Source organism: Amaranthus tricolor, chromosome 2 (genome assembly GCF_026212465.1).
Source record: "Amaranthus tricolor cultivar Red isolate AtriRed21 chromosome 2, ASM2621246v1, whole genome shotgun sequence".
Classification (NCBI taxonomy): domain Eukaryota; kingdom Viridiplantae; phylum Streptophyta; class Magnoliopsida; order Caryophyllales; family Amaranthaceae; genus Amaranthus; species Amaranthus tricolor.
Genome location: NC_080048.1, coordinates 3251134 through 3274011, shown reverse-complemented (window position 1 = coordinate 3274011; position 22878 = coordinate 3251134). Strand labels below are relative to the sequence as shown.

General features: G+C 26.8%; 1 protein-coding gene across 1 annotated transcript; it reads right to left on the bottom strand.

The window, feature by feature from the left end:
* Positions 1–350: 350 nt before the first annotated feature.
* Positions 351–3217, bottom strand: LOC130806318 (scarecrow-like protein 8). The gene has a single exon (XM_057671338.1). It carries the CDS (start codon positions 3032–3034, stop codon positions 788–790), a length of 2247 nt encoding a protein of 748 aa, XP_057527321.1. The 5' UTR covers positions 3035–3217; the 3' UTR covers positions 351–787.
* Positions 3218–22878: the final 19661 nt, after the last annotated feature.

The window sequence follows — 22878 nt, the reverse complement described above, 5'->3', positions numbered from 1 at the left end:
TATACACTATTTTAATTTTAGACATTTCTAATCATATATTGTTAAAAAAATAAAAATAAAAACTAATATGAATAAATAATTACAAATAGTTGAATTTAAGACGCTTTCATTAAATTATATTTTAATTTATAAAGCAAAAATTATTTGAAAATGAGCAATTGTGTTGCATAATTTACAAACAAATTCTTATATAAAAAGATCTCAACGCAAATATTTATTAAATAGCACACCTAATACAAATTTTTACCTTTTAAAAATCGAGTTTCAAAATACATGAATAACATATTATAAGAGTACATAAAATAATCCAAACAATTTAAAAATAAAAATAGAATTAATACCCATGCCCATAAAAAAACACCATTCAATATATAATTATATGCCAAGAAATAGTGGACCCCATTCAATATATTTTACCAATTAAGAGAAGAAGCTATCATACAAGTCAGCCCAATTTGCCAAACAAACTTTTCCAATTTCATACTCCCTTAAATCCCACCTTCCTTTAACCACTTAAAAACTTATTTTAAAAAAAAGAAATAAAAAATTGATCACAAGAATTTTCTCTCACACCCATCCAAACTCCAAACACTTCCCCAACCTCTTTTATTACTTCCTTTGGTGGGGTTTCTTTCCTTACATTCCTTCTTCCATAATAACTCAAAAAAAAAAAAAAAAAAGAAAATTTTAGTAGTACTCTAATTATATTTAAAAATTGAAATTACACTATAATTATGGGCTAAAGTAAGAAGTAAACAATATTATAATATTAAATTTTAAAGTGAATTTAACGCCAAGCAGATGCAACGATGAGTGTTCGATCCTTCCACCCGTAAGCCACCCCACCATTATCTTCTTTCACAGTAAAACCAGGGTTCCCGGTTCGGGCTGACTCTAATTTAGCCCGCATTGACTCCGCAACACTCGGATTCAAAGGCTTTAATTCGAACCCAGCCATACCCATCCGAGCCCGCCACTTCCCGAACAATTCAGCCCGTTCCACGCGCTCCCTTCCTTCACAAGCAACCAAATTCGCCATCTTTTTCCCGAGCCGTTCCTCGACCCGAACCCGCTCCGGATGATCCAAAGCTAAAGTAGACTCAAGTGATTCAAACAAAGCCCCGAAATAAGCACATGATTCGTTAACCCGGGTCATAAACGGCGCCGTATTACCATTCATTTCTTGCTCAACTAAAGTAACCGCGCGTGGGGAAAGATCTTTCACGCGCCTTAAAAGCGCGTCACGTAAATTCTCAATTGAAACACTTTCATCGGGTACCCGGTACAGCTTAAAGGCGAAATTGACAACAATGGCTTCCCCATCTTCACACCCAAGTGACTCACGAGTTAACTCAGTAATTTTCAGAGTTAATCTCTCACACTTCAAAGAAATCCCAAAATTCTCTGCCAATTTAATCAACAGTTCCTTCATAGATTCATCAAACCCGCGATTTTCCATACCTGTCTCCACAATAGTGATTTTCATCTCATTACTAGCAGTCCCCTTGAACCCCATAGTGGATCGACGGTCATGCATGGCGCGTAGTAGGTTCATATACTGCCCACCATGACCAACGTCAAAATCAACCACATGTACTTTTAACCCTTCTTGTTGAGCACCTGTAATAGCTTCCAACATCACAAGATTGGCTGCTAGAAGACCAAATTTAAAGCAAGGAGAAATGTCATAGAGCGAGTACATAGCCTGCGTTTGGTCATCAGAGTAGAGTTCTCGTACAGGTGGAGAGATCTCATCTGGAAATGCGCGAGAACAGAGCGCGTTACCCATGTAATATCCTAATCTCTGTTCAGAATTCCCGTTTACATTGGACGCTCGAGCTAAACGAGTCAGAAACTCGGCTGCTAATTCATTCTTCCCCTCTGAAATCGCTGTAGCCGCTTCTGAAATGATTTGTTTAACGGTGAGAGTTTCTGCAGGTGCTTGCTGGGTTGCTGGAACAGGGGCTGATGTTGAGCAACACGAAGAGGTTGATGAAGTAGGTGAAGGCGAAATTATGTTGTTATTGTTTGAGATTATATTGGTGTTGCTACTTCCACTTGTGCTTGAACAAACATGGTTTGTAGCATTCGGGCTTGGAGTCGGGTTTGGGCTTGGGCTTGGGCTTGGGTTTAGATTTTCACTGGAACCCATAAGAGTTTGAAACGTTTCAGACCATTCACTGTTGGTAATGACAGAAACAGCATCATTCTCCTCCTCGTTGTCATCGTACAACAATTGTTTCTCAAGTTCATCAAGGGTGTTACGAAACTTATGAGCCTCAACATCCGGCTCAACTTTCGAAGCAACAACCGGGTTATTGGATACCAAATTTGAATACACAGCACCCGAGAAATTTTCTGGTTGAGAACCTTGTTTAAAATTTGAATATCCAAGAGAAGAAATACCCGGATTCGAGACTTGAACCGGGTTAATAAGATTATTATTAGGGATTAAACAGTTGTTATTAGGGTTAAATTGATTATTCTGAAGAAATTGATGGTTATTATTATTAACAACAGAAATTCTTTGTTGTTGATGGAAGAGGTGCGGATTTTGGTGAGGATAAATCGGAGCTCCGAATCGAGTTGTGGTAGAAGAAGAAGAAAGAGAATTGTTATTAATATTAATATTATTAATATTATTATTACTAATACTGTTAGGAGAACAAAGATCAACAGAAAGCGGAGAAATCGGAGAAGAAGAAAGAGTATTATTTCTTGGTTTTACCGATCTCAACAAAAATTGTTGCTGGAGTAAACTCATCTGATGTTGATTTTGTGGTTTCTGTAAAACAAGAAACGGATGTTGTTGTTGTTGATGATGAAGAAGGATTTGATGTTGTTGAAAATCGCTTAAACTCCGTTTCCCCATAACAAATTCCGCTTTTCTTTGAGCGATCTGTTGATCGAACAACCCTTGCTGTTGTTGTTGTTGTTGTTGCTGTTGTTGTTGACGGAAACCTGACAAGGAGGGTCTTCCATTAACGGAACCATTTCCGCCATAAAAGAGATCTCCGGAAAATCCAGAAGTCATTTTTGTTGATGATGGTAATATTTTTCTGTGGATTTTGCTAATACATCAGAAACAGACAAAATGGAGAGAAAAATAGAAATTAAGAGAGAGAAAATTCATACATTTGGTGTGATGGTTAAGGAGAGAGAAAGAGGGAATATGAATGAATGTTATTTAAAAAGAATATGAAAAGAAAGAGGAGAGATTGTATTGTAATATTGGAAGTGAATTTATAGTGATTATAATAATTGAGTTTTGAGAAGCTAAGTAATCAAATACTCTAAACCGAACTCCAAATAAGTTTTGGGTTAAGATTTTTAATCTAATTATTAAATGAATTTATCTTGTTTAACTTGTTTATTAAATAGGTTATATTAAAGTTATAATTAAAAGAATGAAATATATTTGTATAATTATTTAATTAAATATGTTAATTTCGAATTATATAATCAAATAATTTAAACTTAATTTATATAATATAAAATAAACAACTCATAAACTCAAAAATTTACAAAGCAAATATTATAAATTTTGGTACAACTACTTGTTTTAATAAGTATTTCGGAATTAAATGTATGAAACAAATGCGAATAAAACTAATATATATATACACTTAGTGCACAATATTTCTATTGTGCAATATTATGCTCTGTATTATAAATTCTCTAACTTGCATTACCAAACTCATATTCTTTAAGCCAAAGATGGTGCATATTAACTTTCTTTCGTTTCATATTAGGTGAAACATTAGAAAAAATGACATTATTCATTTCTCACTTTTACTTTATGAGCATAGTCAAGTGAAGTCGTATTTGATTCGTCTTATTGCAAAATTATTAATATCAAAATTTTTATAATTTTTCATTATACATAACTAGAGATATTAAAAATTGAATTAGTGCATTAAACTACGTAAAAAAACAAACGTCGTAAGTAAATTGGAACGAAGGAAGTATCTTAGTGCACTATATTCATACAACACCAACTCATAGAATTCAATATTTCGTGCTTCATATGTTTAATGTATCTGACTATTTTCTATGACCATAAGATTTTGTTATATGTTTTTTTTTATGCTTTCATCGTTAATATTTTGAATTATACATAATAAAAAATTATATAAATGTTGATATTGATTATTCTCGTATTGAGACGAATCAAACAATATCTCATTTGACTATATTTAAATTATAAATTAACAAAGAAATATAAATTTAAACAAATTGATGAACAATGTCCAATGCATTGATTGAATCGTTAGTATCATTAATTATGTATAATAAAAATTATAAAAATTGATATTAATTATTCTTATATTGAGATAAATCAAACGAGATCATCACTTAATTATGTTTTTAACTATAAATGTAGAATAAAATATAGTTTAGACATATTGATGAACAATGCCCAAAAATAAACTGTTTGGCTATGAACAATATTCACTATTCAAATAGATCAATAGAGATTTTCAACTTAAATTCTAAAACATTTGTTCGTGATTTGCGATAGTATGTGTATAATATCCAATTATGTAGTTTTTTATTTTTAATATCTACATTGCCTCTCAAGATTTATTTATTTATTTGATGTTTATTTATATTGGCTGATCGTTATTTTCATTTTTTAATTTATTTCACTTAGGGTCTACTCTATGGGCAAATTTATTAAAGAAAAAATAAGTGATGTCCCTAATAATTTTAAAGATATATAAATGAGATGCAAATTTTTGTTAATAATAAGGTTTCATCACTAGCACTTTATATGAAAGACGACTATCTTATCAGTACAACAAATGCTTTTCTACTGCAGTATTACTATTTTTTTTTCTATTTTAAAGTGTTGTCACTTGCCTATCTAGAGTACCCTGTTCTACTCGATTAAGAAATTATATAGGTAACTTTTAGCTTGTTAGTGTTTAATTATTTATGTATATGCCATAAACTAGTGACTTTAAGCAGTCAACTATTAATTTACTATTTTGTCCCTTAAAATTACACAAATAGAAAATGGGTAATTTTTAAGAAAAGGTAAATATCTTGTAATAAATAAAGACATTTAATTGTCTTAATGACATTAAAAGAGAGTTAAAAATATAATATATAGATAAAATTAAAAGAAGTGATAAATTCATTTTTAAATATTACAATGATGTAAAAATAAGAGAGTACAACTCTAAATGACTAATATTGACAACACATTAAATTGCTTGAGTTAAGAGTATAAATTTGTTGCATTTTTTGACAAATTTTTTTAAAAAACTTTTATACAATTGCTTAAGTTATTGAATCAATTAAATTTAAAATAACCAATAATAGTGCCACGAGGCTCACAACCTACATCCCAACATATTAGGGTTTGTTAAATATAGAAATAAATGATTTGAGGTAACTTACAAAATATGAATCATTGTTTAAATTTAGAAATAATGACTAATAAGCGGAAAAATAATAAAATTAAATGTAAATTTGAGAGACGGAGGAAGTATTGATATAACCAAGTTGTACAAAAACTCAACCAAATATATGTAAATTTACTCTACAAATCATATCATTGACAACTTTATTCGATAGTTTCATGATTATATTCACCGTAATTTGATACACCAAATATTGTCATAATTATTTATTTAATAAGCCATTAATCTTTTGAGTACATCGAAGTAATTAGCTATTGGTCCCTAATATCCCATTCAAGATTTTAGGGGTGTGACCAAATTATATACGATGATATGTCATATATAAATATATTTTTTTTGTTCAAATGAAATAGCTTTAATTACAATTATGATGAAAATCAAGAAATATGAATAAATATAATTAAAAACGTACTTGTATATTTTATGGCAAAAAATATGTGAATGAAGAAAATTATGAATTATAATCTAGTATAGAAATAAAACAAATTTAATAGGAATAAATACAAAATAAGAGTAATTATTTGGAATAGAGGGACAAGGATAGATGGATACTCTCTCTTTCATTAATTAAAATTAAATAGAAGAAAAGTGTGAGTTTTTTAAGAAAAAGTGAATAACAGTAATGAATAAAAAGAAATAATGAATTATACGAATGAAATTAAAAGAGATTTAAAATATATATAGATGAAATAAAAAAAGTGATGAATCGTTATTAAAAAATAAAAATGATAAAAATTAAGTATAACGAATAAAAATAACAAATAATGCAAATTAAGTAAGACTCAAAGACTATATTAAGATAAATAAATGGAGTATATAATGATATAATTACGTATGATAAATCGCGTATGAGTTGTATTATGTTATATGAGAAATATAACTTCCACGTGTCGGTATGATCACGGGACTTTACGTATGAATACAGAATTACGGAACTTAAAATGTGGGACCTTCGTTGGCCAAGCCCCATCCATTAAATTAGTCCCACATATCCAACAACACACTATTATTAGGTGGATAACAAATAAATAATGTATAAATAAATATGGTATCATGCTAAATAGGAGTATATTTTATTGTGCAATTCTTTACAGGAGGTCTATAAGAAAATTCGAATTTAAAAGAATTGTGTATTTTAATATATGAAGTGTTAATTTTAGTATTTAAAATAATTTGTTAAAATATTTAATAATTAAAGTGAGTGCTTTAAGAACGAAATTTAACCTTTTAATTAGTTTAGTTAGGTTATTAAGTTCAATTTAAAAGTATTTCACAGGGCGATAGTCTTATAAAAGAGAATTTGAGTATTTTTTAGTTTTATCCATCCAATTTGTAATTAATTGAAATAAATTTACTTTTTGCACCATTTATTTATTTTTCTTACTATACAAATGATTTCTATGGAGTTAATTTTTTAATAAGTTAATTTTATAAAAAAATATATTTATTCATGCTATTGACAACTTAAATTAATTTATTACTTTTTGTAATGAACCTTTGAAATTTAAGGTAAAACATTATTGCTAAATTAAACTAATTTTTGAAAATTAATATACATATTTATTTGATATGAATTTTGTAAGGTGAAATGCACATGGATAATATTTGATTTAGTAGCAAAGGTTACACCTTATAAAATTGGTAGTTTATTCCTCGTCTAACCTTCATTGTGGTTTTCAAAGAATTTGTCCTTTTAATATATTCTAAGTCTTTTCATGTACTACTTCTTCATTCTATGAATTATTTATTTATTTATTATTTTTGTTTTTTCTCACTTATTTTTCACCAATATAATTTTGTTTTATAACAATAGTTTCACTTTTATTCTGTAAATCTCAACTATAAATTTATCTGTTATTTCATTTTATCTCTTTATTTATTCCATTTTACTTATATTTTGTCTTATCATTCAACTACAAATTAATAATTTTCAATTAAATTTTAAAAACAAGAGATTTTGTTTGATGGACAGAGAAAATAAATATATGAAATTTCGATCCAATTAGCAGTTTTTTGAATTATTTCATCATATAAAAAAAAGAAAACAAACTAAATGCATTTATTGTGCTTCATCTTATTGTAATCAAATGTTCAATTTGCTTTTTCACACTTGCTGATGTAATATTTTATATCTAATATTTTTTAGTGTATTTGGTTAAAGTTTTATAAAAAATTAATATTAATAAAATTTTACATTATTACAAATCACGCAAAATCTTATTCTACTATGAATTAACTTATAGATTAGAAATAATATATAAACTAAAAGTGATTGATTATTAGTGTTAAAAAATAAATTTTATATTTGATCAAAATACGAGGGTCGAGGAGTAGTAGTATTATTATACGGTTACAAAGGGCTATTTGGGAATGTAAAGTTGTTGCTTGTAGGAAGTAATCGGTTCGGATCATGGTTTTTACTACGTTATCTGTTTTAGTTCATGTTGCAATGGTTTTTGTTACATTTTTATTTTTGGTTATAAGCTATATAATTTTTTAAATTTTTATACACAAATTTAACTTTTCTTAACATCACATCCACATAGTTTTTTTCACCTTTTTATAATTCATATTTCCTCTGGCTTTTTTAGTTGATTCTAAATCAATTTTTGCACTATTTATTATTTTATAATAATAAATATATAAGAGTTGAGGCTAGTATACTAGAAAATAACATAATCATGTGCGATGTTATTTTATTCGTTTCGCCACATATTTTTATGATATAAATTTTTATAAGGAAAATTTCACATGGTAGCATCGAACTTTCATGAAACGCAAGTGGTAGCACTTTTGTAAGATTTTTCCACATGGTAGCATCTAGTTTATGCCTTATCTAACTGCCGTCTGCCGTAGCATTTTCCGTATATTCTTGTCGGTTTTTTAATTCATCATTTTGACGTTTCTACCCTTATTAAGTGTTGGTTGTTATCGTTATAATTTGCCCTAAACTATTTTTATGCTCTTAATGTTTAATTTACTATTTTGGCGTTTAATTCACCGTTTAATTCATCAACGCTCTCAAATGTTTAGGGCAAATTATAAAGACAAGAACCAACATTTAATAAGGGTAGAATCGTCAAAAGGTTGAATTAAACGAAAATTGACAAGAATTTAATGAAAAATGCTACGACAGATAGAGAAGGCATAAACTAGATGCTACCATGTGAAAAAATCTTATAAAAATGCTACCACTGACATTTCATGAAAGTTCGTTTCTATCAGGTGAAAATTTTAATTATGTATGACTTTAGATATAAACAAACCAACTAAGAACTAGACTGTACAATTGTGTCTTAAAGTAACAAAAAATAGATGAAGTACTTTTTTAATTTTTTTTTCTCTTTTCTTAATTAACAAATCACACAAAATAGAGTAAGAGGGATTCAGCAAAACTATGTAAAGAATATTATAGGATATAGGAGTAGGTGTAAAATTATGGAGGAAGTTTCAGAGCACAAGATTATTAGCGCAACCAAATCCACATGTATACACTTTTGTTTGAAGCATATTTACAAATCTATAGACAACGACGTTTTCATAACTTTTTGATAAATTTTTGAAACTATCTAAATAAATTAAATAATCATTAAATAAATTAGAATATTAATATCTGGATTCTTAGGCATGTCACTTAAAAATGTATTGCTATATCATATATTTTAATAAAAGAATTATAAAATGATAATTAACAATTTATCAATATTTACTCAAATATCATTATTTTACGGTCTTTAGCTATTTTATTACTATGTGATCATCTAATCAACAAAAGATTATATTCAAGGCATACAAGTCATATTGATGTCCAAAATATTTTTTTTGGACTAGAGCTTCTAAAGATCTTATTAATTTTGATTCTATTTTTTGATTGTTTCTATTATCAATCATCATAAATCAATAACATCATACATATAAATATTAATATGATTACAATTTGGTATGGGTGAATTACATAGGAATTTATTTTCATCCGATCAATTAATATTCGAATATGATAGAGGATATTTTACGATATTTCCTTAGGTATATTTTTATATAGTCTAGGATTATTTTTGTATATTTCCTATTCTAGCTACTCTAGGTTTCCTAACACAGTTAGGACAGTTAGGACTAGTATTGTAATCCTAACATTATATATAGAGATGAATAAAAATTAATAAGGAAGGTTTTCTCCAAATTCAACATGGTATCAGAGCTAGATTAAAATATTATAATTTTTTTGCCTACTATTAAAGTCCTATTTATGTCTAAAGAACCAGATCAATCTTCATCCAACATGCCATCTCATGACTTCCATCCTGCTTAGTCAATTAGTAATATCAAGAATGAAGTTCTTGAAATTCTTGATCGTGAGAAAGGTAATTATGCTAGTTGGGTTGAATTGTTTGAAATACATTGTGTGTCTTGCAACGTTATTGACCACATTTAACTCCGCCATTGTCAAAAAGTGGATAAATATGAGGGTTGTGTTTCTAAAAAATTAATTCAATGCTGTCCATTTACATAATTTTCCTAATGTTTCTTCTTATTGTCAAAAATTAAAGGAATTGAAAGATCAACTTGCTAATGTTGATCGTATTGTGGCTGAGCACACTTTGGTCATACGACTTGTTGCAGGTCTTCTAGATAGTGATTATGATAGTGTGGCTCAAGCCATTTCTCAAACAACCCCTTTACCTTCTTTTGAGGAAGCTCGGTCTCAAGTCTTACTTAAGGCGTCTCGTAAAGCAGCAAAGGACAATGCTATCTCATCCATGGCTCTTTAAACCACTCAGCAGCCCAACAATAACACTGCCTCACTTGCCCAACTCCACAACAACAGTCACGTGGAAAGCCAAATAGTGGTCGAGGTCGAAATGGAGGACAAGAATGTGGTAAAGGACGAGGACGCGGAAGCTATCATGGGCGTGGCTTTAATAATGCACAAAATCAATCTTCATTGGGATATAACCATACTCTTCACAACTCTTCGGTGGGATCACATAATTGGGCATCATCAATGCAAACCCTTCATTTTCCTTATTATTGGACATACCCTTAGACAAGAAAATCCAATTTTTAGTAATAATTTTTTTACGAATAAAACTAAATATAAATATAAATATATATATATATATATATATATATATATATATATATATATATATATATATATGGAGGGATCCATTAAGAAGGGGTTGAAAATGAGAAGTGTAAGGACTCTACACCCTTAATTTCACTAAAATAAAAAAAATATGGTAACGATTGAGCCAAAAACTCATAATTGTAAAAGTAACTATGTTATATAGAAAGGTAACTATGAAATCATTTTTAAAAAGTTCTTAATTTATGACATAGTATCCTTTTTTGTAAATATAGTAACCAAACAAAATCAAACAAAAATCTTTCTCACCCTTCTCATTTTAAAATCCTTCTTATTTGATACTACATCTATATATATATATATATATGTATATATATGTGTGTGTGTGTATATATATATATATATATATATATATATATATATATATATATGTGTGTGTGTGTGTGTGGGTGGGTGGGGATACAATTTTGAAGAAGAAGGATTATCAAGGAAGTGATTGTGATTATATTTTATCAAGATGACGAAAATATATATTTTTTCATTATTATTTGAATTTTTTGTATATATTTCTCTATATTATCAATTATGTGAAATACGCGGATTTCAATGCTAGTATTTCTCTCCGTTTTCATATGTTTTTCTTAAATAATATTTACGAATTTTAGTGTTAACTTTGACTACCTTTTCTAATCGATATATAAGAAAAAACATACTTATGTGAGATCTTGTTAGATTCGTCCCAATATATACTTCCTAAATATAACTTTCTAGAATTTTTAAAAAGTTACAATCAAATTTAGGTATATTATAAGAAATTACTTAATTAATAGGTATAATTGAAAAAAAACTACCTTATGTATTTTTTTTTTTTGTAAAAAACTACCTCATGTGATATATTTCTTTGCAAATGACTAATCACTTAACGAAAATGTTAATTGATTGTTAAGTTTTAGAGTTTGACCAATTTGAGAGGTTAAGTTGTCTAAGTGGCAGTATCTCATTGGTCCTCGTATTTTTAAATAATTAAAAAATAAAACTCATAAATTAACAAAATAAAAATAAAAAATATTTGACTTCATTTTTACCCATCATAAAGATTTTTTTTTCAAAAAACGGACGCGCAAAACCTTATGGTTTAACTCTTTCGAAAATCCGATTAGAACAAGTACTTATTCGCCCATTTTTCGATATGTAAACCGAAAAAGAGTTATCCCATAAGGGTAATTGCGATGTTCGTTTTTTGAAAAATCATCGTTATAATGGGTAAAAATGACGTTAAATATCTTTTTCGGTTTACATGTCGGAAAATAAGCAAATAACTACTTGTTTTGACGGAATTTCCGAAAGAGTTACCCATTAGGGTAATCGCAACGTTCGTTTTTTGAAAAAAATCGTTATGATAGGTTAAAATGACGTCAAATTTTTTTGATTTTTATTTTGTTAATTTATGTGTTTTAATTTTTAATTATTTTAAAATACGAGAACAATGAGATGCCACGTAGACAACTTAACCTCTCAAATTGGTCAAACCCTCAAACTTAACGGTCAATTAACGTTTTTCGTTAAGTGGTAGTCATTTTTAGAGAAATATATCACATTAGGTAGTTTTTGCAAAAAAAAATACATAAGGTAGTTTTTTTGCAAATAGACCTATAAATTAGGTAGTTTCTTATAATTTTTTTAAAATTTATTTTATTTTAAAGTTTGTATTCTGATATGCAAAAAAAAGTGAATAAGAAGAACATTTGAAAACAAAGAAAGTAATACTCCCTCCGAACCATTATAGATGTCTCATTTCCTTATTTGACAAAGCCTTTTTAGTTGTCCTATTTCTATTTTTGTCAATCTTTTTTTACCTAAATATCCTTAGTTCACACAAGTAATTACGATAATACCCCCATATACCTTACTTACTCAACTACCCTTTACCACTTACCCTTCACTACTTACCCTTCACTATTTACCCTTTTTAACGGACCCCACACCATTCTTAATAACCGTGCCCAAGCAAATGAGACATCTATAATGATGTGGAGGGAGTATTTTACATGTATCTAATGTTCTTACTGATTACTTTTAGTTTTTAAGAATATTCTGCTAATAATCTTTTTGATTATTAATTATTAATTATTAATTAGTATTATTGTTTTGATTTAGGTGGAAATTTTTTTTATTGAGGTTGTGATATTTGTTTTACTTAATAGTTTGACTTTATTACATTAGTTTTGATATATAGATTGATTAAGATTCTAGACAGATTCTCAAAATGATATGGAAAAGATTATAATTTCAATATAACCTTATTTTTTTAATTTCTTGTATTTTTATGGGATTATAAAAGAATGACGACAATTGCTTCTAAAATACAATAATGAAAATTCTATGTATAATTAAATTTTGGAAAACCCTAGAGAATTACTAGGACTCCATAAATTAAAATTCGGAATCATTTAATACTTTTTTCCTTTTCAAATATGATAATTGAAAAGAATTGCTTTTTTTTTTCTTTGTTCAGCTTTTTAAATAGGAGATATAAATAGTGTACTGATTTTAAGAAATAAATTTTCCCTCCTTGCTTTTTTCTATTCAAATAAGTTGGTTGATTTAAACAAATTGGGTTGTCACCAATCATCTATCAACATCATCATCTTTCAATTTCTTCCATGCATGAAGAGTCATATTCCCTTTCATAACTAAACTTTAATTTGTTTTATTTATAAAATAATCATTTAAGAATCTTAATATATACTTTATTTGATAATAAAAATCTTATATTTTAATTAATTTTTACCTTTATATCATTTCTTCCGAATTCTCGTTTTTCCATCACATCTTTAAGCTTTTATCACTGCGTTAAAACTCCTTTTTGTTATTTCAGACGTATCGATATTACTAAGAGGTCATAAAAATTGATATTAATATTAAAAGTGAGATTTTTTATAGATATTATCATATTAAGTTTAGTCAACAAAATCATAACTTCAATCATAACTTACTTCGAGAAAGTCTTGTGATATTTACATTTATAAATGTGTGATATTAATTTTTAACCGCATATTAGGTAGGTGGTCATAAATATTGGTGATAGCAATGAAAAACTAGTGTAATTTTGGTTTAAAAATCTTTTAGTTATCTTGATGGTCATGCTTGTTAAACTTCACTCATCTTATTTTTTTTCATAAAATTCATGTCAATGCATTACCACTGGGAGAGGTGGTATTAGGTGGTAATGGTAATTTATAAAAAAAAAATTGTGATCAAAGTTTCATTACCATGGGAATGATATGAAACTTTTGATGAAATTTTACACTATAAATCATTCTCATTACCACCATTTAATACCACCTATCAAATAGGCCGTAAATGTGTAAAAATAGTAAGTATTTTTACATAAGTATAATAGTAGAAAAATGCTACTCCCTTCTTTTTCTAATGAAATTCCTATAAGAAATATTCACGAAAATTAAGAAAATTGGAATCTTTTACATAGTAAAGTGGGATCTTGCTTGATTCGTTTTAATGTAAAAGACATTAATATCAACTTTTTTATAATTTTTAATTATGCATGATTAGAGATATTAATGATAAAATTATTGTATTGGTAAATGCGTCCAGTCAAATGAGACTATTAAGGTGAATAGGACAGAATATGATATAGTCTACCAACAAAAAGGAGTAGATTTAGACCAATGAAGAAGCATTAGGAGGAAGAATAGATGAGTTTAACGGCTAGTATAGGTACTTACAGTAGCTAGTTTTAAAATGTGAAAAGTGGTGTTGTCATCAAAAAATATACTCCCAAAAATTTAAATTATTTAGAAATAATTAATAGTAGTTGAAATTATTCAAGATAATTTTTTTCTTATTTTTTAAAATAAAAGTATCTATAATTACTTATTCAAATGAAATTACTATTATCTATTATCTATATTGGAAGATTCTTCAAAATTTAAAACAACTAATATACTGGTTTATGCAATCATAATATTATTATATTTCTAATTTTCACTAAGATATTTTAAAAATAAATTACTATCACCACCCAATGAATAACATATTTCAAACCTATGATAAATATAACACAATAATTAAGATTTTATTAGGAGAGAGAACTTTTCTTTCATTGCTCTTTTGTGTTATGTCTTTCTCAGAGCATCAATAGAGACACCTTATATCAAATAAAATTGAAAAAATGATGTACCCTTAGACACTTTAGACTACTTCAGTTTTCTTATTAAAGTACCAAACCCTTACTCCCTCTAATTCACTATATTTGTTTTTTTACGCTATTTATTTCAACTTTTAATTTATATTTTATTATTAATTTATAAATTAAAATATAATCAAGTGAAATTTTGTTTGATTTGTCTCAATGTAAGGATTATTCATATCTACTTTCAATTATTTTTCATTATGCACAATTTAAGATATTTAAAATTAAATAAGTGTATTAGATAAAGTATATAAAACAAATGGGATAATAATAGTGAATTAAAAGAAATATTTTATTAGGAGGCAATTTCTCTCCCAGAGAAATAACGCCAAGGGTGAAAATAAAAAATGAGCAAAGTAATACAAAAGCATATTTAAACGCATGGATGAAATAAAAAAAATGTAAATCAGGACTAAATATAACAATTAGATCAATTTAATGGCAAAAATGATAAAGGAAAATAAGACTATTTGTTTTAAAAAAGTTAGTTGACCCGACGAATAAATTACTTATTATTAATAAACAAATATAATTTATTTATTATTATTGAGTTGAATTTCAATTTTATTAATACTAACAATGAGTTGTTTGCCAATTTTGAGAGGGAATATTTATTATCTCATCATCCAAAATTTGCACTTAATATAGCAAAATACCAAACTACCTAATTAGTATGAATTTTTCTGTAAACCCAATCAGTGCCCTGTGATAAATCCTAAATCAGGTATTATTTCTCCTACCAAACTCTCATCCTGACTCTTTACAATCTGCACCTAAATTACACCTAACCACATATATTAATACTAATCATCATATATAGTAGTATAATACTTCATTTGTTCCATTATACCTATATATTTGATTTTTTATGCAATTTAATGTGTTATTTTGTTTATTCGTATATTAAATTATACGCCTCCAAAAAATATAAAAAGTTAATATTATGAAAGTATGCGAATAGACGATTCAAATAAGATTTCACTTGACCATATTTTTACTTTCACAATAAGCGTAATATGTAAAATAAACTATAATAATTATAATGCCTATAATCAAAATGTAGCAAGTATTTTAAAAAGGAGTAAGTATTACACAAGGAAACCACACTAATTTCATGAGCTTATTGTAACTTAAAAGTGCTCTTATACTGATGTGGTGAAAATTTTACTAATTATTAACTAATTAATACTTCACTAGTATTTTACTCTTTTCGTCACCTTGAGATTAACGCAACAGAATTAGTTGTTATTTTTAATCTGTAGTTGAAAATTAATAATAACGTAAGAGGGTTAAAAGAATATATGAATAATATTCTAGAAAAGTAGGGTTAAAAGAATATATAGATAAAATTCTAAAAACGTTAAAAGAATTAGTTTGTAAATAAGATTAAAATTAAGGAGGCATACTAATAATTTAAAAGAAAATATAATTTAAAACCTTTAAATGGTTATATTTTAAAGGTCCGATCTTTAATTTATCTTACTAGGCCTAAATTTCACACTCTAAAGGATCAGTCGATTTTCTTCATCTATTGTAACGGGTTGATTCAGGGAAAAAAATTATGTGTATTTAATTACAACTGGTTGTTATTTTTTAAAACGAAAAAAACAATATAAAATTTAAAACAAAAAGAAAAAAAGTTTGGAAATATTAAAAAAGAAAATAAAATAAACTCATTCCTTTCCCTGTACAGTGTACAACCACCTTCTCCCCACCACTATTACCAACCCACCCACCTATCCATTGTACTTCCGCAACATCCCCACTCTCTCCTTTCCCCGCATCACCCCTTTTTCCTTTTAAATTTAAAGAAAAATTATCGTAATATAAATTTTATTGAGTTTTCTATAAAAATATTAATTTTTATTATCTATGAATATTACTAATTTAAGGGTGTGTTTTGATCAAATTTTTACCATATTAATCATACATAAATAATTCTGAAGAAATTTTGAGCAAATTGATTAAAATTTGTTTCAAATTTGATTGAAATTAATTAAAATTCACCCTAATTTGAAGGATTAAGGTTTTTGAGTGGAGACCGGGAAGAGAAAGGGATGGACTTGAGCAAGAAAAGGATAGGGGAAGAGATGGGGCGGGAGATTGATCAAAATTAATTTTTTAATTTTTTTTTTTTTTACCAAAAGTGTTTGTGGCCCAATAAATAGAGTATCTGCATGTGGAACAGAAGATTTGGGATTCGATCCCTACTGGATGCAGGTATCAGTTGGGGGGTTTTTTGACAGCCCGCATCTCTCTTTACTCCCTCCTTGGGGAATGGGTATGATTTGTCCGCATCTTTCAAGAAAAAAAACCCCATTCAGACCCTGTCTTCTGCGGGATACTGGGAGTGTCCTTTTATGATAAAAAATTTTTTAGTAAAAATATAAATAAATGGAAATGTGACACTTGGCTTTTTAATATGGCAAAATGTTTAACATATTAGAGTTTACTAGTATATGTCCCATGAAATGCACAAATATATTAGTTTATTAAGTTATATAAAAAAATTTATTGAATATAATTATTTATTTTTCAAAACTAACCATCATATTGATCATAAATATATTTTACTAACTAAAATGATTATTAGTAAAATGAATCTATTCATTGATTAATCTAATTTTTACTAATAAAAAATATTTTTTATAGATGATAATTTTTCTTTCCTAAATGAATCGATAAATCTGATTATATATTAAATTTAAGGTTTACTAAATAGAGGCTAAATTATTGTGCAATCATTATATCAAACTTTCTTCTATAAAATGAATATATGATATACTCATACGCAAACACTTTATTGATGGCATGCTCAAAATATATACTTTATAATTTTCTTTATCATACTTATCATTGTAAAATTATTCTAGATAGGCTTTTAGTTATTAAGTTAGCTGAATAATTAAGTTGACGAATTTTTTGACGTTACATGATTTAATAGTTTTTAATTTTAAGGTTTTTTATAGTTAACAACTATTTTATATTCTAATTATTTTTGTATTGTAAATAAGGTATAATTAATAGTTTAGTCATCTAATTCACTAAAATCAAAGTTACTCAAAATATTTTTTTCTTTAAAAAGTGTATTTATTTCTCACTGCTATTATTCATTAAGAAATAAAGTTTAATTAAAGCTCAAAGTTTTCATATTTAATTATTTAAAATTTAGGAGGGAAAATGTGTGACATGTGTCATATTTTTTTATTGTTTTAGTAGAATGTATAATGATTAAGACCTTTAGTAAAAAGTGACAAATAAAGTTCATACTTTTGATTTTTGAAGCATAAATGAAAAATCCGAATTTAGGATAAAATTTTTTGATTTAAATCTCAATGTGTACAATTGTGCCCGACAATGTTAATTTAGATTTAGCAAATACAATTGATGGATTTTAAGATTTGGGTTTATATTACTTTTGAAATTTTACATGAAGGTTGATTTTTTTAGCAAAAATATCATAATTTTTATAGTTTGGAGTTGAGAGGTAAAATTTTAAAAAAAAAATTGAAAGAGAAATGAGTATGAAATCATAAAGATGGTAACAAGTAATAAGGGAGTTACTCAATATGTCCTATCAAATTTATCACACTTTTCATTTTAATAAATTGCATTAAATTTGTCTTATTTTTTTGGTTATAATTTACAATGTATTTTTAATTCTCATCCACATATATAATATATTTTTTTCTCTCATCCACACATTTGTGTCACATACTGACATTAACATAAATTATTATTTTATAATTTTTTTAATTTTCCAACTAAGTATCCTTGGGGTAAAATTGGTGGAGCTGTATAGTATAAAAATTGTTGAAAACAAGATTTGAAAATGGAAAAAATGTAAAACAAATACCCAACCACACATGACGTAGAAAATATCCCTTTCATGCTTTAAGAACTGGCAGGGACTGTCTAACAGAAAAATGAGTCCCAATCGCTGGCATCTGAGGGTATGATTGTAATTTCAATTTGTGCGGTGCTCTTAATTTTTAGAATTGAAATTAATCACATTTTTCTAGTCATCTTTTTAAAAGAAATACGAGTGTGAATTGTCCTTTATATTTTCTCACTCAGACCGTGTTTTAGAGAGAAATATTAAATTGGTGATGATAATGATGTAAAGAGCTACTTGTCTCAAACTTTCACCGATACGGCCAATAAGGTATCTCCTTTTTTAATACCAACTAAATTTTAGGGTAAACACTAATTCTCAATTGAGGTCATTTTAGTGTATGACGATTTCAATTAGGTCAGTCTAAACTATTTAAAAAAATCGCATCCTATATAAGTGGGAATTCAATTTTCATTATTTTTTTTTTCTTTTTTTAAGGTTTTTTAACTAATGGGACTTTTGTATGGACCAATTTTAGGTGAGACGGTCTCGTACAAGATGGATGGTAAAGTAATGTTGAGATTTAATTCAAAATTAAAATAGTTACCATTTAGAAGTTAGTTATAATAGTTACTTGCTAGAAATATGAGAGTTAATAGGATTATGTTGACGTATTAAATCATTTGTTAGAAATATGAAAGTTAGTGGTATTATGTTCACCTACTTTTCTAGAGTTAGTGTTCTATAATAATTAAAGTAATTTTTTAATGACTTTATAAGCCTATAAATAGACTAATTTTCTAATTAATAAATATAGTAGGAATAAACAATGTAAAAGTTTTGTGTTTATTACTCTATCAAACTTACTTTCTTTAATTTTATTCAAATAAGTAAAATATATTGAGTATGATAATAGCTATATTGTTTTGTGATCACTCTATAATTTTTTCACAAATGTTTTATACATTTTATAGTCGGATTTCATATTTAAAGAGCAGTTTTTTCAATTTATTTAATGATTTTCTTATGTAATTGGCGGCCACCTACTTTTGATGATAGATAATTAATTTATCATCAATGAAATTCATAGGAGAAAGTGTTAGTGAATAACGGTTATTTGTAAGGTTAATAAATCACCCTTATATAGTAGAATATGATATGGTAATAGTTTTGTTATTTTAATTAATTTTTTTTAATTTTATTTATTTTAATATTATTTTTTAATTTTTTTTTGCAGTGATTTAAATTCATACACATTGTTCCGACTACCGAATATGTTTGCTGTGCACAATGGAAAAGTGCCTGAAAGTAAAAGCTAGTGGAAGGAAAAAAAAAAAAAAAATACTTCCATTTGAATATGTTCTCTAATTAATTGTCTTACTTGTGACTTATTCTTACAACAATTCAAACAAAGATCAAATTAAGATTATATTTAGTAGTGTCTGACAAGCAATATATCAAAGTGGTTTAAAAAATAATGGCTTAATCATCAAGAAATCTACATATATATAAATTTAACACCAACATATCAAATATCATAAATTCTCAAATAACATTGTTTCAGGGTAAAATCATCATAATTAAGTTTACTTTAAACGTACAGTCTTAAAGTGATCATTTATAATTTTAATGGCTCATTTGGTAAGTGATACTAAATGGTGGTAATAAAAATGATTTATAATATAAAATTTCATCAAATAACGTTCCATGTTATTTCCATGGGGATGAAACTTTGATTAAAAAAAATTTTTTGTTTACAAATTTTCATTACCATAATACCACATCTCCCAATGGTAATACATTGGAATGAATTTTATGAAGAAAAAGAGATGATTAAAGTTGGACAAACATGACCATCAAAGTAGCCAAGAGATTTTTCAACTAAAATTACACTAGTTCTAATTCCCATTACCACCATTTATTACCATTACTGTTAAAATTACACTAGTTCTCATGTGAATATAGCTAAAATATTTAATAAGATACAAATCATTAATTTGAAAACTGTTAAAATATTTAATAATATACACTATTCTATTTTTTTGCACCATATATTAATCTATTTTACTCATAATTATAAGTTAAAATATAGTCGAGTAGAGTGAAATTCAATTTGATTTGTCTATAATTTAAATGTAAAAATTATTAAAATTAACTTATTATAATTTTTAATTACATTAAATCCAAGATAACAAAATTAACTTACACCAGTACATTGACATGCATGCTAAATTAATTGGGATACATCGAAAGCGATGTAGGAAAAAGTGAGATTCTTTTAAAGGAATAGACACCACAACCTAACATCCTCTTAATATAATATTTGCTTTTCTTTAAAAAAAAAATTTCATTTAAACTAAAAAAAATTAATTTTATTTTTCGTGACATAAAATTTAGCCACATTAAAAAAAATGTTAGTATTATATATCTTTTAGTATATAATTGTTAGTTTTTATTTTAAGTTCCACTATAAAATAATTTAATAACACTTTATTTGGTCTTTAATAACATATCAAATTGTTTTGGAATAATATGTAATTGTTCCTATTGTTAGAGTATATAACATATCCTATAGTAGCATTTAGCTTAAATTGATGGTTGAGGTCCCAAAATACGTTATATATATTCTAACACCTATATCGTGAAAAACTTATATAATAAATATTACTAATTTCATTATATATAACATTAAAAATTTAAAGTAATAACATTTAACTTAAATATCACTAAATATATAACATTAAAAATATACTCCATTATATCGTAGTGTAAAAAACTTTCAGCATCCATTTATGATTTTTGAAGGTGGAATTTGACCTTTAAACACATACGCAAACTAGCACTACCCATTCAAAGTATGTCAAACTTCCACCCTCCAAACACATTGCATAAACAGCTCGTTTTATAATTGACAAAAATATATATACTTAATTTATTTTTTTAATTGATTAATTTAAAATTGTAAATAATTATTTTAAAGTTATAAGTGATCACTCTAAAACTATAAAAAATGATCAATTTAAAATGTAAGTAATTAATTTAAGACAATAAATATATTAGGTCAACCCAATAGAAATGGTCCCACCATAAGTCCATCTTATTTGAAAATTTATGTTGCATAAATCAAAATACTTCATTTTTGGATTATAGGATAAGCTGAGCAAGATAGGGAAGAACTAAGTGAGATTCAATCATAGGATCATGCCTGAAAAAGACAGTACTTGCTCTAACTGAGATAAAACTTATATCTTTAAATTAGAATACTTAGTTATATATTAATATTTCAAAATATTTTACCCTAAATTTAGTTTTATTACAATATTTTATACTTCCAAAAATTATCCATTCTAAATTCAGAATAAGTAAATTCTGATAAATTCAAGAATATTATTTATCTTTAATTAATTCATATTATTATTATTATTATGAGGAAGACTAAGTTAGTTAGAATCAATAAATTAAAAGGTGGCTTAAGACCTTTTTAATTAAGCTAAACTTTTGAGTAAGGCAAACATCATTGCCTTAAAAAACAAATAATAACCACTAGTTGTTGGCTTGTTGCCTGTTGGACGCAATTAACATATTTATTGCTCAAGTTATGACCAACCCTAAGTAATCCATTAGTGGCCTATTACTAACTCTGTTCCAAAAAATTAATTTCATCTTTTTCCCTTTTATTGAATTTTCCCAATTTGTCTCCTATATAATCACAATATGTTAATTTATTAGTGTCGATCAGGTGTTTAGCAAACTAGTTTATTAGAAAATTTTAGCTTATTTAGATAAATAGAGGGTTGAATGATCAACATACAACCAGTGTTTGGTAAATTAGCTGAATGAGCTAACTTATTATTATGGATAAGCTTTATTGAACAATTGCTCATAGCAACGAGTTCAAAATCAACTGGTCAAACCTGTCAATAAGATCAGCTGGTTAAGTCATCCAATGTTACAGCTATCACCGTTTCCCAAACACACCTAATATATAGTAATAGATAGAAGGATGTCTAGATATATAAATATCATTTGTGGATGATTAAAATAAAACAAGTTTATATACTGAGTATCTTGAGTGTATATCTTAAGTCCTACATCTGAAAAAGAAGAAAAAGTTGACAAATACTTTAATCTAACTCTTAATTAGTATTAGACATTTTGAATTTGAAAATGTCTCAAAAACAAATTCTTAAGAGTTCAAACCAAAGCAAACAATTTAATACTAAAGCATATCATTCATGACTGGTGGCCAAACAGAGTATACATAATATAATGTACATATACAGTAGTCAAGTGTGTACATAAACTTCAATTTATC